Consider the following 23,506-nt stretch of genomic DNA (forward strand, 5'->3'; position numbering starts at 1 on the left):
TACCACCAGAATATGAAAAAAAAAAAAAAAAAAAAAAAAATCAATACTCAAGTTGTATGTGTGTCAGGGAGGGAACAGCAAAAAAACACCGCACGTGGTTGTGCTCTGCTTTGAAAAAATTGCATACAGTTATTTCTCTTTTTAAACGGCTTTTTTTTTTACATGATTTTGAAATAACACGGTTTAGAAAACAGAAGCAATTCTATTTTTACACAGCATATTTTGATTTTACATGGTTCAAATGGCACTTATTTTTAAAATTTCTGCTCGAGTTCAGTTCTGTTAAAAAGGGTATTTCCATTATAATTATCATTTCCTAGAATGGTACATATGTACTCAAACTTGAATTTTGGAGACCCCCCCCTTGATGTTTCAAATATCAAAATATCAGGGATTACTCTATATTCTACAGAATGTAGACAATTGTGGCGACAACAAAAAAATCAATTTTTGTAATTATGATTCCCCGAAGTTAAGCCAACAGATGATCTGTTACATTCACATGCCGTTGGTTCCTGAAAGCAGAAGGGTGCTATACCGATTCCTCGATGTTAAGTTGGTCCGTTACTGGAGGCCCACCTATATAAAACTGCTTGGAAGAGGTTGAGATGTTTGCTAAGCAATCATTTCTTGTTTACAATTTGAAATGTTTAAAACCAATACTCATTAATCGATCCCAAAGACCATGGGCAATAAAAGGTGTAGATTTTAACCATTACCAGTTCACTGGAAGGTAAACAAAAAAGGTTGGGTTACAAAATAATTTTTTAATGAATGGTTCCATCATTGTTTTGTTCCAAAAAATACACGCTATTTGATAGGAGAAAAAAAAAATCTGAACTTTAAAGTTTTATTGATTATAGACAATGCACCTGGCCCTCCTGTTTAGAACCCTGAATGTGGAATTTTGTTTTCTGCCACCTAATACAACATCCTTAATACAACCACTAGACCAAGATGTAATTGCTACCTTTAAAACTTACATAAGAACATTCCAATACATTTTGAATAAACTAGATAAGGATAATTTACTGACAGTCATTGATGTGTGGAAGAAAAATTTTTATTTTGGATTGCATCAAACTTGCTAAGTTGGCATTATCAGAATTGAAACCATCACATTTGATGGTTTTTGATAGGATTTGATAATTTTTCGATTTGGCAATATTTTTGAATGATTTGATAATTTTTCATCTACAGATATTGAAGAATTGATGGTTGACAAGGTTGTTAGTGATGAAGAAATAATAGAAGCTGCCCTTGAGAATCTTGATGAAAAAGAAAAAGTGATTAATTAACGAATTCAATGGCTAGTAAATTTCAAAGTCATTTTCTTACACATGATCCATATATTGAACGAGTTGAACAGTTTAAACGTGAACTGTAGTCATGTATGGTGCAATATGAAGAATTATATAAAGATCTAGTCAAAACAGGATCTCAACAATTAATTACAGACTATTACACTTTTTTATAAAATCATTATCAAGTAGCTTTATTTTTATCCTCCTACATGTTTCGCCAATCTGTTTCTACAATACCAATTTTTGTATAATTTAGAAACATCGGTTATAACCTAGTCTGTAACCTTCATTTTGTGCTTACTGATTTGTATTCCCTGAGGATGCCAATAGAAACAGATTGGCGAAACATGTAGGAGGATAAAAATAAAGCTACTTGATAAAGATTTTATAAAAAAGTGTAATAGTCTTATGAATAATTGTCAAGAAAAAATTCAACATAATGATTAATTACAGAGTTTGTGGTAAAAAAAACCAAACCTTCAGAATTATTGAAAATTAGTGCTAATTTAGTTCTTTTTACTGAAGAAAACGTTTCCACTATTGCAGTATGAATGAAACTGAAAACTGAACAAGAAGGCCAAAGTGTTTCAAGTTAATGGAAGCGATTTAATTCTGGTCTCACACAAAAGAATGCTGCTACTGTCAGAAAGTGATGGCGAATAAAATTTAACTAATAACTATATTGTTGAATTCTGAATATATAGAGATTGGAGTAATTATTATTTGCTTCAGAATCCAACATGATCTTCCATCACAAAGGCTAGACTTGTAAATATCATTTAATGTAAACAACTTATTTTACAATTTAATATTAATATAACTACTTTAATTTTGTCTAATATCTAATTATTTAATCAAAGATATATGTATTAATAATGATAAGACTGTATTATTAAGCTATTTTAATTATTACTATGTTAATATTATAAGAACTTGTATTTGATAATTTAACTGCACACTAATTGAAATGTAAATATTCTCTATTTATTCCTATTTGTAGAAGTTTAACGTTATGCAATAGCTCAATTTTATTATGTTTTGTTTTGTTGTCATGGAGATGCATATAAGTAAGCAAGCGGAAGTTGGAACACCACGTGAAGAGAATGTTGAAACTTATTGAAAAGAGTTTTAGTGAAAGAATTCACGAGAACAATTTAGGTGGGAAGAACGCATATATAAAAGAGGAACACAGAAAATATAGGGAGATTAGGGGGATTAAGAGAGAGAAAAAGGAGAGGATTGGCATTAGATTGGAATCCGAGCATTGGGAAATCACAGTGCGATAATAGCGAGTCGGCAAGTCACTCAAGCAGCTAATAAAGTCTACTAGTCGAAAGGCGGTTAGCTAATAAGTTGTAGAATAACAATTATAGCTATGGAAGACAGCTGAGTGACTACTAAATAGACTAGCAATACTTGAGTTGAGATTTAATTTCAGCGCCGACCTTTCAAGGACATACGGAACCTTGAAGCAAAGTATGAAGTTTCTAGGAAATAGTAGAGGCTGTAAAGTTGAAGTTTACCGTTAGCTGTGTTTAGAATTATAGTGCCTAAAGAATTATTTGAGTGCAGGAGGAATGAACAACTGTGCATATAAAACCTCAAGTTAAGAATTATTCTGTGTTGCCTTAATTCATGAATGATCAGTAGCACTTCATGCAAGAACGTTTGTTTATGTGTATAGTGACCAATGATTAATTCAGTTATTGCTTAGAAGATTTATTTAATGAGTGCCATATACTGCTCAAGGTGTTTACAGTTATAAAAAATGTTTGTGTGTAAGTTTATGAAGAAAGAAGTTTATCAGTTGGATTATTCCAACCATTAATATTCCTTTGCAGAGAAGTGTGTGAGTATCAGCCTAGAATTTCCTTATACTAACAGTAACTATTGCAGAAATTAGCTGAAGTGTAAATTTAAAAGTGTTTATTTGTGAAGAAGTGTTACTGCAATTTTTATTGTATTATGGAACTTAAGGAACTGTGAGAAGACTGTATTATAGAGATAACAGATTTACCTTTGTCTGAGTCTGTATGATTAAACTTATCTGAGAAGCAAATGTTTGTGATATCTTAATTACTGATTTGAACTTAAGTGCAAAATTTATGATTTAAAATTAAATGTTTGTTTTTGTTAATCTAAAGTTGTGTTTTGCCTGAATCTCTTTTACTGCACCATTCATTAAATATTCGAACCAAAGCGGGTAAAATAAGTAAGTTAAATATACTCGGCCAGTATATATTAATAACAACATATAAAGGAGAAATAGTTGACAGTTGGTTTTTCTTCAGTTCTTGAACTAATTCAAACATAAAGTGGAGCAGTCTTTAAATATAAATTTTCTTTATATTTGAATTAGAAATCAACTTATAACTTATCAATTAGTTAAGAACATCTTAATAACTATATACAGAAAGATTATTGAAAAGAAAATGAAAGAGTTTGAGAACAGGAATCAAACCTTGGAGATTCAGTGGCAAACTCTGAAAAAAACATTGATTAATTCTGCCAGAGAGGCATGTGGTGAGGTTGTGTGCAAGGATAAAAAAATCAGAACTCCCTGGTGGACACAGGAAGTTAAAGAGGCAGTGAAGGAAAAGAAGAAAGCATATCAAAAGTTCCTGGCAAATAAGTCAGCTTTTACTCTTACAGAATACAGAGACAAACGTAAGAAAGCTAAACAGTGTGTAAAACTAGCTAAACAAAAGTCATGGGAGGACTTTGGCAAGAATATAGAAAATAAATATCAAGAAGGTGGCAAAATATTCTGGAGTTTGTTGAAGAAGCTTAGGAATGGAGGAAAGAGTGCTATAAAAGGAGTTAGAGATGATAAAGGTGACATGAAAACAGGAGAAAAAGATATCCTTGAAGTATGGAGTAATTACTTTGAAAAACTGCTAAATGAAACAAGCAGTGATAACATCACAGTGATAAAAAACACTGACCAGGCATGCAGTCAGGAATACATATCCATACTTGAAGTAGAAAAAGCCGTCAAAGGCTTGAAATGTGGAATGGCAGGAGTAGATGATATTTGACCAGAAATGCTGAAGTATGGTGGTATAAAAGTCTTACAGTGGCTGCACTGAATAGTTCAGAAAGCCTGGACTGAGGGACGAATTCCCGATGATTGGAGTAGAGCTCTCATAGTACCCATATATAAAATGGGAAATAAAACTGAATGTGAGAATTACAGAGGTATTTCCTACTGAGCATTCCTGGCAAGATCTATGCTAGTATACTTGAGAAACGGTTGAGAAGAATTGTGGAAGAAAAGCTTGGTGAAGAACAAGCTGGATTCAGGCCAAATAGAGGCTGTCAGGATCAGATCTTCACTTTACGACAAATAGTTGAGAAAGCATTGGAATAAAACAAAGATCTGTATTTAAGTTTTGTCGATTTCGAAAAGGCATATGACAAGGTGCCAAGAGAGAAGCTATTCAATACGCTGCAGTTATATGGTGTCAATGGGGCATTATATCAAGCAATACTTAGTCTTTATTTGAGTTGTAAGTCAGCAGTTAGAATTGAAGGAAGTACATTATCCCCTCTGTTATTCATTATCTATATGGATCACATTATGGAGAAAAGTGGTATTAAACCTGATATCAAAATTGGAGATGTTAATGTCCGCTCTTTGCTTTATGCGGATGATGTTATACTTCTAAATAAATCTGCTACAAGTCTGCAAGATTCTCTGACTAAATTGAATAGCTGTTGTAATAGATATGGTATGAAGGTCAGCAATAAAAAGACAAAGACAATGAAAATAGGCAGAATCATTGAAAATGTCAACTGTGTTGTGAATGGAGAACCTGTGGAACAAGTAAAACATTTCAGTTACTTAGGCACGATTTTTACTGAAGATGGTAAATTAAATATAGAAATAGACAACAGAATCAGCAAAGCTGGTATGGTGGGAAGTCAATTGAATAAATTCATATGGAATAAGAGAGAAATTAGTCGGAACACTAAATTAGCAGTATACAACACAATGTTCAAACCAGTTTTAACTTATGGATCTGAGAGCTGGGTCAGAAGTAAAACACTTGACCAAAGACTAGAGACCGCAGATATGAGAGTCCTGAGAAAGATTAGAGGCGTGAACAGATGGCATCAATGGCAATATCATATTAAAAAAATGAGGATATTAGGAAAGAACTTGACATTGTCAGCATCCAGGAATGCGTTAGCAGAGCTAATCTCAGGTGGTATGGTCACTTAAATAGAATGGGAGAGGAAAGATTAGCAAAACAAGTGTTCTCTGCCAGGTTGTTCTGGTGTCTAGTTCTCTCATAATCATGATTTCCACTTCTTCTGGTACATCTCTTCTTGTTCATCAGGGATACTTCCCTCTTAGAAAAATCACAGGAGAATTGATACCTTGCTAAGAAATTTGTTCCTAAAATAATGTGGGAGCTTAAGTTGGATGTAGTGGGGACAACAAGTAAATCTTGCCACACACATAGTCCAAATTCTGGTAGGTAAATCTTTGCATGAAGTTTCTCATATGCTATGAAGCTTGAGTCTGAGAGAGTATTAATTCTTACAGGTTCTCTCAGCTTGGCAGTGCTTTTCCATAATTTGTTCTTTAAGGTTAAGAAATAATCCATTCTGATGGTAGAGGCATTGCATCCTGTATCTAATAAGATGTCACATTTAGAGCACAGAATATCTCCTCTAATTCTCATCATTCTTTCATTAGGTGCTTGGTGTTTCTGAATTCTATTATTTCTTCTGTGGGGTATGTATCCAAATTTTGAGTCCCATCTGCTATTAGAGTAGTTTCCCTTGTTATGGAAACAATTCCTAGCATAATGTCCAACTTTGTTGCAATTATAACATTTTGGAGGATCTCTTTGGATAATAGACATCCGTTGTTTAACATTATCTGGTCCTTGAATTACCTTATCTAGACTAGTTAAAATGGGTTGATTTTGTTTTTCCACTTCATTGTTTAATCATCTTATTAATTTTATCAGTTGTGGGGGTTTTGTGGTTTTCTTGAGACTTCAAAGTAATAGCTGATAATTGTCTCACAACCTCATTAAGACTATCCATTATTGGCTGATTTAACCTATTTACTTCCTGGTGAATTAGGGTTTTCACTTCTGTCATCAGCCTTTTGTCAAATTGTTCTTTACTTTCAGTTATGCAATTATTACTACTTGGACTTTCTCCAATATGCTTTCCCTTTCCTTTTTCATCCTTATTTTTCTTTTCAACATCAGATTGGTTCAAGGAACAACCAGTCTTATTTACAACATTTACAAGACCTACACTGGATGAGGGATAAAGATCTCCTAACATTTGTTCTTTTTCCTTGACACTTTTGAGACACTCTTCTAAGGTGGAAATTTTCTTCTTATAGGCTGTTTCTCTTAATTCTTGCCTAACACCTTATCTAAATTGTTGGAATACAGCCCAATCTAAGTGTGGTTTATCTTCATTAGTCACATTTAAACTGTTGGCTAGTGTCAATAAACGATTGTGAAAATCAGTAACAGTTTCTTTATCCTTTTGTAAGACTCTCTGTAACTTCCATAAATTTGGGCCAATACTTCTTAATTTTGAGAACTGAGAAATAAGATTGCCCTTAAATTTTTGATAATCTAATGTTTCTTTTAGCACTGGAGATGAATACAAAAAAGTTTTTGCCTTGCCAATTAACTTACTTCTTAATAATATAAGTAATTGGAAATCAGTCCAGTTAGCTATTTCACTAAGTTTTTCAACATAAGTAAAAAAGGACAGTACATCATCTGATTCTTCACCTGAAAATTGAGAAGTCAGTTTTCTCAACTTGTGAGTCTAGTGTGAAAAATTTTTCTTTTATTTTGTTGGATCTTACTTCTTCTCAATCTATACTTTGGATCCAATATATAGTTATTAAGATGTTCTTAACTAATTGATAAGTTGTAAGTTGATTTCTAATTCAAATATAAAGAAAATTTATATTTAAAGACTGCGCCACTTTATGTTTGAATTAGTTCAAGAACTGAAGAAAAACCAACTGTCAACTATTTCTCCTTTATATGTTGTTATTAATATATACTGGCCGAGTATATTTAACTTACTTATTTTACCCGCTTTAGTTCGAATATTTAATGAATGGTGCAGTAAAAGAGATTCAGGCAAAACACAACTTTAGATTAACAAAAACAAACATTTAATTTTAAATCATAAATTTTACACTTAAGTTCAAATCAGTAATTAAGATATCACAAACATTTGCTTCTCAGATAAGTTTAATCATACAGACTCAGACAAAGGTAAATCTGTTATCTCTATAATACAGTCTTCTCACAGTTCCTTAAGTTCCAAAATACAATAAAAATTGCAGTAACACCTCTTCACAAACAAACAATTTTAAATTTACACTTCAGCTAATTTCCGCAATAGTTACTGTTAGTATAAGGAAATTCTAGGATGAAACTCACACACTTCTCTGCAAAGGAATATTAATGGTTGGAATAATCTTACCGATAAACTTCTTTCTTCATAAACTTACACACAAACATTTTTTATAACTGTAAACACCTTGAGCAGTATATGGCACTCATTAAATAAATCTTCTAAGCAATAACTGAATTAATCATCGGTCACTATACACATAAACAAATGTTCTTACATGAAGAGCTACTGATCATTCATGAATTAAGGCAACACACAATAATTCTTAACTTGAGGTTTTATATGCACAGTTGGTCATTCCTCCTGCACTCAAATAATTCTAAACACAGCTAACAGTAAACTTCAACTTTACAGCCTCTACTATTTCCTAGAAACTTCGTACTTTGCTTCAAGGTTCCGTATGTCCTTGAAAGGTCGGCGCTGAAATTAAATCTCAACTCAAGTATTGCTAGTCTATTTAGTAGTCACTCAGCTGTCTTCCATAGCTATAATTGTTATTCTACAACTTATTAGCTAACCGCCTCTCGACTAGTAGACTTTATTAGCTGCTTGAGTGACTTGCCGACTCGCTATTATTGCACTGTGATTCCCGAATGCTCCAATTCCAACCTAATCCAATCCTCTCCTTTCTCTCTCTTAATCCCCTTAATCTTAGAAGTGTTCCAATTAAACAATGTTGTAAAAGGTTTAAAAGCTTAAACACTAACTGTACAATATATTTTTATTTTGTTTATACATACTGTTGATGTTAAATATAGTATTCAGTGCCATGGTAACTCACTAAGCAACCTGGGAAATGCCTAAGAGCAACAAGCCTGGAGAGTGGCAAAAACTGAAACCTTCAAAAATTAATTTGTAATATATATATATATATATATATATAAATGAAAAGCAATTATTATTAATTAATTAAAATGCATTACCATTATCAAAAGTACTAGGATTTATCAGCTTAAGAAGTTCTGAATCAGCCATCCATGACACTTCAGAAATCTGATCCACTCCTGATGAGTTCTTTCTTTCAGAAACATCTTCATGACATTCATTATATGTATTACAATTCTGAACAGACGAACAATTGCTTAATATTTCTGTGCTTAAGGTGTCACTCATTAATCTTTCATTTATGTTGCTGACTGCATTTTCACTTGCAGTACTAGTGCCATAAACTTGACTACTACTACCCTGGACCATATAAGCTCTTGGTGTGATAATATTGTCAGCCGAATAGCACGGTGCTGAATTATTAATAGAAAGATTGGCAATGCTATTCATTGATGGGTATGTTCTAGATCTACTACACTCAAATTTGCTGGTTTTAATACCTACAATTGCGTTCTGCATATCAGTATCTTGAGCAAAGCAGGGTACTGATGAAGTGCCGTTTTCAGTAGAGAGATCTGATGTTACATTACTAATTGGATAAGTTCTTGATGTTCTAATGTTACCTGTACTATTTTCTGTGCATTCTACTGTATGTGCTACATTAGAAGATTCATGTTCTTTTTCAACACAATCATTAGCAAAAGTAGAGTCTTTGTCTGAGAAAGATATATGAGGTTCTTCTTTAAGATTACTTATATTATTATTGATTTCCTGAGAATTATTCCATGATATTGAATAGCATGATGCTGCTGTATTCTCATTTATGGCAAGTTCTGATCTACTATTCAAGGCAGGATATGTTCCATTATCAAGTTGGTCAGTTTCAACATTCCTGATATCAGTGATTACAGTAGTTGTGGGAGCTTCACTGGCAGTCAACTGCTGATTTTCATTAGCTTTATCAATGCATTCATTGACAAAGGCAGTTTCCAAAGCAGAATATGGTATGTCAGGTTCCTGTTGAAGACTAGCCATTTCGGATTTCTGAGCACTATTCCATGATGAAAATACTGCATCTTGTCTTAATACAGAATTTTGTGTGTTCACTGTTGATAATGGTCCAGTCTGCTCTCCACAAAATGACAATTTCTGCTTAGCTTGGACGTCTGTTACACCAGAGAAATTTACATTTTGATTTGGAAGTAAGCTGCTATATGGCACTGCACCCAATATTGTATCACATGTAGAGTTAAAACACTGTCCAGTAAGAGCTTTTCCTGTATCACAATTGGAGTTCCCAATATTTACAGGTGAAGAGAGATCATAGGTCTTGATGATATTTTCAGGCTTTTCTGATATGCTAACTACTTCGGGTAGCAAGGCACCACCAGATGTTTCATTTGTGGAAATCAGCTCTGGTTTAACTGTAGACACTTGTAAATCAGAAAGCTTCAAATTATTCCAGCTATTTAATGTAGAAGCTTTATCATGAGTTGAATGCATTGTCTCCAAAGTAGAAGAGCTAGCAACAGGAACTGAATAACTCATTGACTCTAAACTTGTCTGTAATACGTTAGAAGATACTATAGTGGTAGATACCAATTCATCATTGTTTGATATGATGTGTGATGCTGATATGGCAGCAGGTGGAGGAACTGTCATAACATCCAAAGATTTTCTAGATTCTATGTCTGCTTGAGAAATATCTGAATCTACACCTTTGGCTAATAACTGAGAATTTGTGCAGGATATGCTTGCTGGTATTGAAGAGGCAGAGACAGTTGTAGAGGGGTTGGAATTAGGCATATTTCCAGTGGACTGAATGACCAAAAGGACATGTCCAGATTTAGCTGCTTCTTCGGGCATTACAGTACTACCTGCAATAAGGCAACAGAAACATTAAAGAAAAATGTAATAAAATAATATTATCTTATTCTTAAAAATTAATAAAATAATATTATCTTATTTTGAAAAAGGGAAAATGTATGTGACATAAGTATTAATACTAATTAGCCATTCTGTTTTCAATTCATATCTTTTTAGATAAATTTATATATCAAATTTTTACACACACACACACACACACACACACACACACACACACACACACACACACACACACACACACACACACACACACACACACAAAATGTTCATTTCCTCTGCAGTAATTTTAATGAATATTCATATTACAATACCCCTTTTTTTTTTTAAAAAAAAAAATAAATAAAAGAGTGCACATTCTAAGAATGTGTGGGTGATGCAGAAAATTTCATGCCACCCAGCCACAAAGCTTCTAACTTCAGAGCAGAAATAAATCAGATTCAACAGCACTTTTAAAGTATAGCCAGAATGACATTTACCTTTTGATGAAAAAGACTAAGTGTGAATCTTATCTTTAAAGGAAAATTATAATAATGTTATGTAACTGTGGTAACGATGGGAGTGGACATTATCATGGAAATGATTATGAGGAAAGAATGATTTTGTGTTCGTCTGGTTTGAACCTATCAAGCACATGCAAAGATGTCTGCATAAATAATGCACAACATAAGAATAGACTATAATAAATAATATACAACACAGAATAGATGAGAATACATAACAGACTACAGACAAGAATATATACAAAAGCATGTAGACAGTTTATTATGTCAGTACATGAATGCTAGGAGTATCAGAAACAAAGGAATATAGTTTGCTGCCTTAGTGAATACAATGAGACATTGGATTGTAAGCATTAGTGAGACCTGGCTATCAGAAGTGTAAAGGGTACAGTATTTTAAGGAAGGAAAGGAGATGAGAGGGGCATGCTGATGATGATATTGGATAACTTGAATCTGGTTAACATTGAGACCTGTAACTGTAATATTAGTAACAGTTTTTCATGTAACAGTGAGTTAGAAGCCATCTGGTGTGAGGAGCAGACTAAGAGGATCAAATTCATAGTGGATTGGTTGCTAATGACCAAGAAATGTATCACTAAATAAAAATGACAGGTGCAAAAAAGAGTAATCATAATTCATCATCAAATTCCTGCCATGTACCCTCAGGGGGTGTACAGGATATGATAGTACCACATGAAAAATTTACATCATTACTAACTTCCTATCTACAATTTTCCTCCAAATCAGTCTGTTACTTGTCAAGACTGCAACATTATCAGATCTTATATTTCTATCGTCTAAGGCACTTTGTACCGTATCAATTCACTTATATCTTGGTCTTCCTCTGGGTCATTTTCCTGCCAACCTGGCAGAGAACACTTGTTTTGCTAATCTTTCCTTGCCCATTCTGTTCAAGTGACCATACCACCTGAGATTAGCTCTGCTAATTTCAGGTGGATGCTGACAATATCAAGTTCTTTTCTAATATCCTCGTTTTTAATATGATATTGCCATTGATGCCATCTGTTCATGCCTCTAATCTTTCTCAGAACTCTCATATCTGCGGTTTCTACTCTTTGGTAAAGTGTTTTACTTCTGACCCAGCTCTCAGATCCATAAGTTAAAACTGGTTTGAACATTGTGTTGTATACAGCTAATTTAGTGTTCCGACTAATTTCTCTCTTATTCCATATGAATTTATTCAACTGATTTCCTACCATACCAGCTTTGCTGATTCTGTTGTCTATTTCTATATTTAATTTACCATCTTCAGTAAAAATCGTGCCTAAGTAGCTGAAATGTTTTACTTGTTCCACAGGTTCTCCATTCACAACACAGTTGACATTTTCAATGATTCTGCCTATTTTCATTGTCTTTGTCTTTTTATTGCTGACCTTCATACCATATCTATTACAACAGTTATTCAATTTAGTCAGAGAATCTTGCAAACTTGTAGCGGATTTATTTAGAAGCATAACATCGTCCACATAAAGCAAAGAGCTGTCATTAACATCTCCAATTTTGATATCATGTTTAATACCACTTTCCTTCATAATGTGATCCATATAGATAATGAATAACAGAGGGGATAATGTACATCCTTGTCTAACACCAGATGTAACATTAAACCATCTTCCTGTACTTCCTTCAATTCTAACTGCTGACTTACAACTCAAATAAAGACTAAGTATTGCTTGATATAATGCCCCATTGACACCATATAATTGTAGCGTATTGAATAGCTTCTCTCTTGGCACCTTGTCATATGCCTTTTCCAGATCAACAAAACTTAAATACAAATCTTTGTTATATTCCCATGCTTTCTCAACTGTTTGTCGTAAAGTGAAGATCTGATCCTGACAGCCTCTATTTGGCCTGAATCCAGCTTGCTTTTCACCAAGCTTTTATTCCACAGTTCCTCTCAACCGTTTCTCAAGTATACTTGCATAGATCTTGTCAGGAACACTCAGTAGGGAAATACCTCTGTAATTCTCACATTCAGTTTTATTTCCCTTTTTATATATGGGTACTATTAGAGCTCTACTCCAATCATCAGGAATTCGTCCCTATGTCCAGGCTTTCTGAACTATGCAGTGCAGCCACTGTAAGACTTTTATACAATCATATGTCAGCATTTCTGGTCGAATATCATCCACTCCTGCTGCCTTTCCACATTTCAAGCCTTTTTCTACTTCAAGTATGGATATGTATTCCTGACTGTATGCCTGTTGAGTGTTTTTTACCCCTGGCTCTCATTGCTTGTTTCATTTAGCAATTTTTCGAAGTAATTATAGGCTGGAATTGTGAGCATGTGAAAATGGCTGTCAGTTCAATGTTAGTAAATGTAAAGTCATGCACTTTGGTGTGATTAGATATTCCAGTGTTTTATTATATTGTTGGGATTATGCTAGACAAACTGATCAGGCTAGGGATCTTGGAGATTTAGCAGACAGGAAGTTGAAGGTTCAAGTGTCATACAGCAAAGATTGCAAATACAACTCAGAGAACAATTGTAATGCTGAAATGAACTTTGACATGCAAAGATAAGAAAGTTATTTTGACTCCTTACAAAGTTTTGATAAAACCTCACTTACACTATTGTGTGCTGGTTTGGTCTCCTGGTTTTCATTGCGATTCTGATACAGTGTAGAGTGCAAAGGAGAGTGTTAAAATAATATGAAGATTGTGGAATACTGATAATGAAGACAGACTGAGAATTTGTAGACTGCTGACTAGCAAATAGGAGAAAGAGAGGGGGGGGGTGATATGATTGAGACTTCCAAACTTCTAAAAGGGTCTTACAGGATTTCAACAGATAGAATTTTTCATTTAATGGAGAGTGGGAAAAGAACAAGGAAGCTAGTTCTTGAAGTTGAGAACAAATGCCATCAAGAAAGGGGGTCAGAGATAGATTTTTCTCTCATATAGTGCTGTGCATGACTGGGGGTTGCCATTGGATATTGCATGTACAAGTAGTGTGAATGAATTCAAGAACAAGTATGACAGCTAGTGCAGGTAGTATGCAGCCTCCCTCAATGGGTCCTTGACTTCCTTCAGGTCACTCTTAGCACAGAAGATGTGACAGGATTTTCTTTTTGGAATCCTGCAATACACAATAATCATATAATTCGGTAATGTTGAATATGTACTGTTATGTTTGTATATTGTTATCTTTGTGGATAAATGTGTAGAAAAAAATTAAAAAAAAAAAAGATTGAATGAATGTGTGAGAGAAAGAAAGATAAAGAAGGCAAGTTGAGTGAATGCACACAAGCCAACTTATACATGGGCAATAAATGTTGTAGTATGTGTATCAGTTTAGCCACAGTAGTGGCTATTCAGTATCTGGTTTAAATGTGCTGCCCAGATGAACCACTGCACAGATGCAGTGACATCACAAATTTTTTGTTCCGAGAAATATGCTTTCATTAGTTGCTCATCCCAGTTCTAAAATCACTGTACACCCTTGTTATTCTTATATTTTGTTTCCTTTCTTCCAGATACTTACTAAGTAGTTTTCCAGTATTGAAATAATTCTGCAAGGATGCTGAATGCAAATAAGAGATTTAGCAGTACCTTTGACCTGTTTATTGAATCTGTGTTTCATTATAGATACAATTCCTCATGTGTGAAAGTAGGGCCTATACAAAAGCAGAACTACAGAAGTATCCAATAATGGACTAATTAGTATGACTGGTCCATTATTGGATAGAGATGTTAATTAGGATTCACATCCAGGTATGGATAGAAAGTACCTTAATTTTCTACAGAAGTCAACATTGTTGTGTTAAAGATAGGTCTTACTTTAGCAATTTGCTTACATTTTATAACAGGGTGACTGGAGAGATGGATACGGGGATGAATATACCAGTGCTTTAAATTTTGACAAGAGATGTTTGACAATGGAGTAATTACTCCAATTTTGCATTTTCAATTTTATTTCATACTCTTTCAGTTCTTTCTTATATGTTTCCCATTATTTTTCACATTTGTATTTTTTCATGTTTTGTGTTTTTTATGTTTGTTTCCTACCAAATCCTTTGTGTTATGCCATCAATATACAATTTCTTTCCAACTGATTTGTTCTACTTCTCATAATTTCCTTTGTTTGTGTTGGTTTCTACCATACATAAACATTGTTCTGCTGTAGCATAGCATTTTTAACTTGTCCTTCATATAGTGATCGTGATCATTTGCTAGGAAATTCTGTTCATAATCAATCGAAATTTTGAGCTTTTAATCTTTGTAATGATAAGTTTAAAATAGCACTGGTTCTATTTTATGCTGGAATTTTTCTGTAGTTTGTTATAGCACATCATTTAGTTGTAACGATGTTCACTATAGTGTATGTCAACTGTACCAGGGGTTGATCTGAATAGTAGTACAAAATTATTTACTAATGATGCAAAGTTAAGGTAATAATAAGGAACAGTTAAGATACAGAATTCTTGTAGACTAATCTTGACAAATGACAACGAATGTCAGTTCAACATTGCTAAGTTGCAAACTTATGTATTTTGAATTGAGGACATCACAGGCAGAATATTACAACAATGATAATTTGCTAAAAGTGGTCACTGATGCTTAGAAATGTAAAAGGAAAGAGTATTGTAAAAGGAATGAAAGGCGATAATAAAGGTGATATCAAAACTGAAGATAAAGATAACTTAGATGTCTGGAGTAATTACTTTGAAAGACTATTAAATGAACCAAGCATTGACAGAACCATACTAGAAAATTTTCAAGAGGAATGCAAAGAGGAGTACATATCAATACTTGAGGTAGAAAAAGCTGGCAAAAAATACTACAAATATGGAAAGGCAGCTAGAGTAGGATGATATATGACCAGAAATGTTTAAGTATGAAGGTAAAAAGTTTTGCAGAGGGCTTGGTCAGAAGGTTGAATAGAAGCTCTCATTGTACCCATCTACAAAAAGGGAATAAAACTGAATGTGAGAATTATTGAGAAATTTCTCCATTAAGTGTTCCAGGTAAGATTTAAGCAAACATACATGAAAAGATATTGAGAAAGATTGTGGAAGAGGAACTTGGAGAAGAAGCTGGGCTCAGGCCAAATAGAGGTTGTCAAGATCAGATCTTCACATTAAGACATAGTTGAGAAATCATGGGAATATAACAAGGATCTGTACTTAAGTTTTGTAGATCTAGATAAGGCATATGACAAGGTGCCCAGAGAAAAGCTTTTCAAAACACTAAAATTATATGGGGTGAATGTAATATTATACAGAGTAATATATAGTCTATATTTAAGTTGACAGTCAGCAGTTAGAATACAGGAAGATGGTTTGATGTAAAATTAGGGGTAAGACAAGGTGCACAGTATCTCCACTCTTTATTCGTCACCTGCATGGAGCACATTATGAAAGAAAGTGGCATTAGTCTTGACATATCAAACTTAGCCCAATGCATAATGCAGATGATGTTCCTAAACACAACTAGTGCAAGTCTCTAGGATTCATTAACTACATTGAATAACAACTGCAACAAATTTGGCATGAAAATAAAAACACCAAAACCTATGAAAATAAGCAGGAGCACAGAAAACTTCAGCTGCATTCTGAATAGAGACCCTATAGAACAAGCAAAATATTTCAGCTATTTAGACACAGTTTTTAGTAAAGATGACGGGTTAATCTGGAAATAGACAACAGAATAAGCAAAGCTGGTGTGATGGTAAGCCAGCTGAATAAATTTATATGGAATAAGAAAGAAATTAGCCAAAACACCAAACAAGACAGAGTTCAAACCAGTTAAGTTATGGATCTGAGAGTTGGGTTAGAAATAAATCACTTGATTAAAGACTAGACCACAGATATGAGGGTTCTGAGAAAAATTAGAGGAGTGAACTATTGGCATCAATGGCAGAATCATATTAAAAATGAAGATATTAGAAAGGAACTTGACACTATTAGCATTCAAAAATGTGTATACAGAGCTAATCTAAGGTGGTCACAAATTATTAGATATGACAATACTGGAGGGCTCACAAGTAATAAATTGATGTGGAGAAAAATTGTTGATAGAAAATTAATAATAATGTAAACTGAATCATGTAGTGCTGTCATAGTAACCTGAACACCCCTTGGGTGTACATATCAGGAAATTGATGTTGATGAACTGAAGGAAGTTAGGGACTTGGGAGTGATGGTAGAGTGTCTAAGAGCCACATTGCTAACGTGGTTACTTCATGACATCAGATAAATGCAATGGTTATGACAGCATTAATTTATAGGAAAGAGAAAGTTGTTCTTTCATTGTAACAAGTCTTTGATAGACCACATATGGACTATTGTGCTCAGATATTTTGTGCTGTGTAACCCGGAAGTGATTCTCCGTTGACGTCCTTAACTTTCTGGAGGAGCCATTTCCCCTGGCTTTCCAAGTAAATGTATTGACTAAATGAAGTTGACTGATATTAACAATAAACATGTACAGTTTGTACATTAAAATATATAGATAATAAAAACATATACATACATCTAATGGTTATTAGTTATGTCCCTTGTGTTATGGCTAAGATTAAATAAGGTTACATGTACCTCCTAATGTTACAGCTGATTGTGGCTGCAATGACTGAGTTGCAAGGACTGTCGTGTTATTTGCTGGAATAATTATGAAGCGTGGTGATGATTGTTGATGGTCTTGTAAAACTGGATCATTTCTTAGAGAAGAAGAAGAACAAGAAGATGGTAACACAGGCACTTGAATTACAGTTGATTCCGAAACAGGATGGTTAATTTCAGCTAAGATGAGAAGAATTACAGGCAATGTAACAAAGCATTTTGACTTTTTTTAAAAAATTAAACGATTGTAATTTCAAAACTTTGTTTATTAAAAAAAAAAAACAACTAAAAGTGGGATGCTAATAATTGCAATATAATAAAAATGTTTTATCTATCTAGTTTTATGATAATACAGTAGAATAGGAGAATTCTAAATAAGATCACTATACCACATAAATGCAGAAATTATTACAATGAATTGGAAACAAGCAGATGGCAGACATCTGCTTGTTTCCGTTTTTGATTTTTGCTTGTTTCCATTTTTCATTTTTGAAAAAAAAAATAAAATAAAATAAATAAATAAAAATAAATATATATATATATATATATTTTTTTTTTTAAAAAAAGAATTGAATGACAAACCAAGATAAAAAGGAAAAAGGTTTAATAGTGTCACACAACTAGTTTCGGCTTTTTACAGTCTTCTTCAGGTGTTTTTATAAAAGAAAAAACATTAAACATTGAAGATAAAAACTGTGAACAGCACAGGAAAGTCACTATGCATATTTAAAGTGAAAACATTGTAGTTAATGTATTCAAAGCTGTTCCTTTGTTGGCCACATTGTTTGGTGAGTGCATGCTATATGCATGCACTCACCGAACAATGTATATTTAAACTTCAGTGTTTTATCTTTTTTCTTTCTTTTATAATGTCGCCTTCATCAGGTGACAGAAAGAAAGAAAAGAAAGAAAAAAAGAAAAAACACTAAAACACTGAAGTTTAAATAAACTATGAACAACACAGAGAGTCTCTATACATAACTGACATTAAAACGTTGTGGTTGTATTTAAAGCTGTTCGTTTGTTGTATTGTTGAGAAAGTGCGTGCTAGTAGCATCTCGTGAACGCCAGTACATGATTACAGCTGAATGACTATCTGGGGGGGTTGTAGCTCAAGTTATTATTTACAAGCCGAAACTAGTGTTTTAATATTAAAACCTTTTTTACTTAAATCTCGGTTTTAGTCATTCAAGTCCTTTAAAAAAAATATGTATATTAACCCGAGTCAATGATCATTCTTTCATAATAACATGGAAGTGTGAGGGGGGAAATCAGATACAACGTTGCTTGAATATATTTTTCTTTCTTTTTTTTTTTTACATGTGGCTTCCAACCATGAATGGGCTAAGGATATTTTTCTTCCATTTTTATTAATTTTGTATTTTTTGTATTTATCATTTTTTAAACAGTCTGGAAACTCTGCTCTAGAGACCAAACACAGAAAATTTTCAAACCATTTAAGGTTTCCAATAAATGGGGCAGCAGTCTCACACCAGATGATGAACTTACTGCTATAATATTACATTAAAACTGGATTGTTCTCATCTGAAGTAATACTTGATCTAACTACATTGTTGAGTATGTGAATGATGGTATGGTCTCATGTAAGCCATGGTAGCATGGTAGAAGAGTAACAGTCTGAAAGGTTATGGCTGCAATTCACATTAATCATATATATACATATATACTTCACTTCACACCTACTTCACTGTGTATGTACTGAACTGATAACCAATCCAATATCTTCAAAACATAAGTAATTTCTGATCCAAACACTGACTCCAAGTGAGTCACAAAAATTATTCTCATAGGCATGAAAGTCTTCAGTAAAACTAGGACTCATGATGAATGGTAAAGCTGGTGAAAGTCTTGATCATTACGCAGAATGAATGCTCGCTGAAATTAACTCATAGCTCTTTTTTGCAATGCCAATGACCTATTATACCTATTATACTGTAGTATATGATCTAACTAGAAAATTATATCTGCTTTCAAACACTAATGTTGTACTTGTTCTCTCACTTCAGGCACATTTAAAAAAAAAAAAAAATGGATACCACTCGGCAGAAACTTTGTTAAAAGAAGTCCTAAGCGTCGTCTGCTTCCGTTGTTATGACTGCTGCGCCTCCTCGCCACCAGTACACAGTTTAAAGAGAATTCGCAAGTCTTCATGACAAAAATTACAACTCCCTTTGGGGGAAGCACATCCATCACAGGAGTGTCGATGTTGCATCTAAAAGAAAACTCAGGCGAGTAATTGACTCTAAAATGCAAGAAATGAGGTGAGAGCTTTATGGTGCGATGCAGCTCCCACAAACAAACAAAACAAAACAAAAAAAACTATATAATCATCATTAACTAAACATCAAGAAAATATATAATCATTATTAAGAAACAAGCCAATAACATTAATTAATTATATCAGTTTTTAATCTGGAAAGGGCATCAGCGTTACCATGATGACTACCCTTTCTATATGTAATGGTCATATTATAACGTTGTAGGGCTAAAGCCCATCGGGACAACTTGGCACCATGAGGGGAACTTTTAGTTAGATAGGTCAGAGGGTTATGATCTGAAATTACCTGTATTTCAGCACCAAATACTCATGTGTCAAACTTTTTCAATGCCTCCAAGACACAAAAAGCTTCCCTTTCAATGGTTGACCATTTCATTTGACAGGAATTTAGTTTCTTACTGAAGAAAGCAATGGGCAATTCTTTTCCTTGTTCGTTGTTTTGAGCTAAGCATGCGCCAATTGCTGTTGCTGATGCATCCGTATACAACTGGAACGGCTTGTCGAGATCTGGAGTATATGCAAAGAAGGCATTTTTATAAGCTCTTCTTTGAGTTTCGTAAAAGCTTCATCAGCATCAGTAGTCCAAGGAATATTGTTTGGGACACTTTTCTTAGTCAGATTTGTCAGTGGTAATACAATTTGGGAGAATCGTGGTATGTAGTCACGGTAGTAGCTAGCCAGCCCAAGTAGACTTACTTCCTTCTTTGTCGCTAAACCTTTTATAACCTCGACCTTCTCTGGGTCCGGGGAATGTTGACCGGATCCAATCAAATGACCTAGGAACTTCACTTGATTTTTCCCGAATTCGCATTTTTCTAGGTTTACTGTTAAACCCACCTCTCTTAATGTTTTGAAGATTTCATCTATATGGGTGAGATGTTTAGACCATATTTTAGAAAATATAGCCAAATTGTCGATATAAGATCGGCAGTAGGCCTTATGAGGAGCTAGTGCTTTATCCAATGATTTCTGGAATGTACTTCCAGCGTTCTTCATTCCAAACGGTAAGACGTTCCATTGATAGTGACCAGAATGTGTCACGAATGCAGTGAAGGGCTTTGCTTCCTTTTCCATAGGGATTTGCCAATATCCCTTAGTGAGGTCAACTACAGTGATAAATCTTGCTTGTCCTACCTCAAATAATAAATCTCTAGCTATTTTCATTGGATAAGCATCTGGAATAGTAAAACTATTTAGCAATCTAAAGTCAATGCATAGTCTGACACTTCCATTTTTCTTAGCCACACAAACCATGGGATGAGCCCATTCACTGACACTTGGCTCGATGAGACCCATATCTAACAGTTCTTTGACTTGTCGATCTACTTCCTTTTGTAGAGTAATTGGCACCCTATAGGGTTTGAGTCTCTTAGGGGAACAGTTCTCTGTAACACTGTTGCACATGCCAAAGTTGACGGACACTGTAAACAGTGTCCGTCAACTTTGGCATGACCAGGTTTGGAACTAAAAACATCTGCATATTTCCAGAGGATGTCAAAAAGTTCTTGTTTTTGTTCTCCCGTCAAGAGAGCTTTCATATCCTCAAGGTGTTTCCTAATATCTTCGACTGATTTATTCATCTTGTCAGCAGGTGCATAGTGGAGTGTTCCGAAATCTTCTCTAGCTCGAAAACTAGACCGACATGATTAATTCTTTGAATATATGGTTGAAGCTTATTTATGTGGAGCTCCCTGATACTTCCATCCTTCATCTCAACCTTCGCAGAATGTGGTCTAGTAAGTTGGACGACTGTAGCAGGTCCTGTCCAAGTATTTAGAAGCTTATGAGAGGATGAAGGTAACAATACTAAAACCTTTTCACCAACAATGAAGGATTTTTCTTTGGAACGAAGATTATATCTGGAGGAGTATTGTTCTTGAGACCCTTTGGCATTCTCGGATGCAATTTCATGAGCTTTTCTTAGATTTTCAAGAAGTTCTTGTAAATAATTTTCAATCGAGCGAGAGGCAGTGGTTGGGATGCCTCGTCCACTAGTCCAAATTTCCTTTAACAAAGATAAGGGGCCTGGAGGTAATCTTCCATATACCATCTGGAAAGGTGATAACCCAGTAGTGCTATGTGGTACTTCTCGGTATGCGAATAGAAGATAGGGAAGATGTAAATCCCAGTTTCTTCCATGCTCCTGTATATTCTTATTCATCATCTCTTTTAAAGTTCTGTTCCAACGTTCGACAGCGCCCATACTCTCAGGATGTCCTGGAGTGGCAAAACGTGGAGCTATGCCTAGCAGATCTTCAAAAGCTTGAGTGAGTTTAGATGTGAAATTCGTACCTTGGTCGGTACAGACCATTTTAGGAAATCCCGTCTGAGTAAAAATCCTCATCAGAACATTACATGTAATTTTAGCACTTATTTCCTTGACAGGTATGGCTTCGGCCCATCTAGTGCATAAATCAACAGCACATATTATGAATCGATGTCCTCTTCCCAATGGAGGTTCTAACGGTCCGACACAATCCACACTCCATACCTCAAACGGAGTTTCTGGTCTGACGATAGGTCGTATGGGGATTCTATCTTTATATGTAGCAGTCCTTCTCATTTGACATTCCTTGCAGCTTTCGCAATATTTTTTCACATCTTGTTTAATGGTAGGCCAAAAGAATGAGTACTTGATTCGCTGATGGGTTTTCTTTTCGCCGAGATGGCCAGCAAGAGGGATTTCATGTGCCATCTTTAAGACATTTTCTCGTTTCACACACACACATGGTAGCACTACTTGTCTAATATTCTCGCCACAAATATGTTCATTATGAAGCAGAATCCCATTGTCAAACGCATAGGCATTTTTCTGCCTTTTTACCAATTCAAAACACCTTCGGAGCGTCTCATCATCCTCTTGAAGTTTGCCGAATTCGAATTTTGTTTTTTCTGGTATACACTCATTTTCTGCACCTGGTGAGGACTCTATCGTACTGACTGCCAATGCTGTACTGGTTATTTTCGAAGGCATGTCTTCGTCTTCATCATCTTCTGACCGTTTATCACTTAAATCTTTTGATTTCAGAACTGGTGTCTCCCAATGATGACTACTCTCATGTAGCTCGATGCTTTCGACCAGTATCTCATAGGCAGAGGAGCTCAGTAGCAGATCAGTAACCAGTCTTCTTGAGATGGCACATGTGACTGGAACATTACCATGTAAATTATCATCAATTTTCATTTCAAAAATTCTCAAGGGTGTTATTTCATTTTCTCCGAAAGCAGAAGATATTTCTATCTTACTTTCTCCATCATGGGGCGTATCTGCCACTAAATCTTCGCACACTACCGATATTTGTGCTCCCGTATCTATTATTCCATTTAAAACCCTACTTCCGCATTTGATTTTGACGACCTTCAAATCATCTACGTTTCGACCAATGTCCACTGATTTGGATACTGGAATGGAAATTTTGGCAGTCAACACACCTGATTTATTGTCATCCCCAGTGGTAGACGTTTGAACTAGGTTACTGTGTGATGTAGCAGGAGTACCTTTTGGCTGACTATTTTTCATACAAAACTTGGCGATATGACCTTCCTTTCTACAAGTAAAACAAGTTGGTTTGTAGTGAGGCTTGTATGAATCATCAATTCGCCGCGGCTGGTACCGTCTCGGTGGACTTTGAGAGGGAGATAATAACTTACTCTTGAAAGTTGTTCTGTAAATTGTAATTATCTCTGCATATC

General features: G+C 34.5%; 1 protein-coding gene across 2 annotated transcripts in view; it reads right to left on the minus strand.

Annotated features, from left to right (window-relative positions):
- NFAT (nuclear factor of activated T cells 3) overlaps positions 1 to 23,506 on the minus strand; it is a 317,259-nt gene that overhangs the window by 30,302 nt on the left and 263,451 nt on the right. For both annotated transcript variants that reach the window (XM_090396732.1, XM_090396722.1), the window contains exons 10-11: positions 17,491 to 17,694; positions 8,642 to 10,420 (exon numbers count right to left, since the gene is read on the minus strand). In XM_090396732.1, the coding sequence (XP_090252858.1) occupies positions 8,642 to 10,420; positions 17,491 to 17,694 (1,983 nt within the window). The remainder of the gene's footprint in view (positions 1 to 8,641; positions 10,421 to 17,490; positions 17,695 to 23,506) is intronic.

This window comes from Typopeltis vanoorti, chromosome 1 (assembly GCF_054136105.1).
Source record: "Typopeltis vanoorti isolate ZY-2024b chromosome 1, IOZ_Tvanoo_1.0, whole genome shotgun sequence".
Classification (NCBI taxonomy): Eukaryota; Metazoa; Arthropoda; class Arachnida; order Uropygi; family Thelyphonidae; genus Typopeltis; species Typopeltis vanoorti.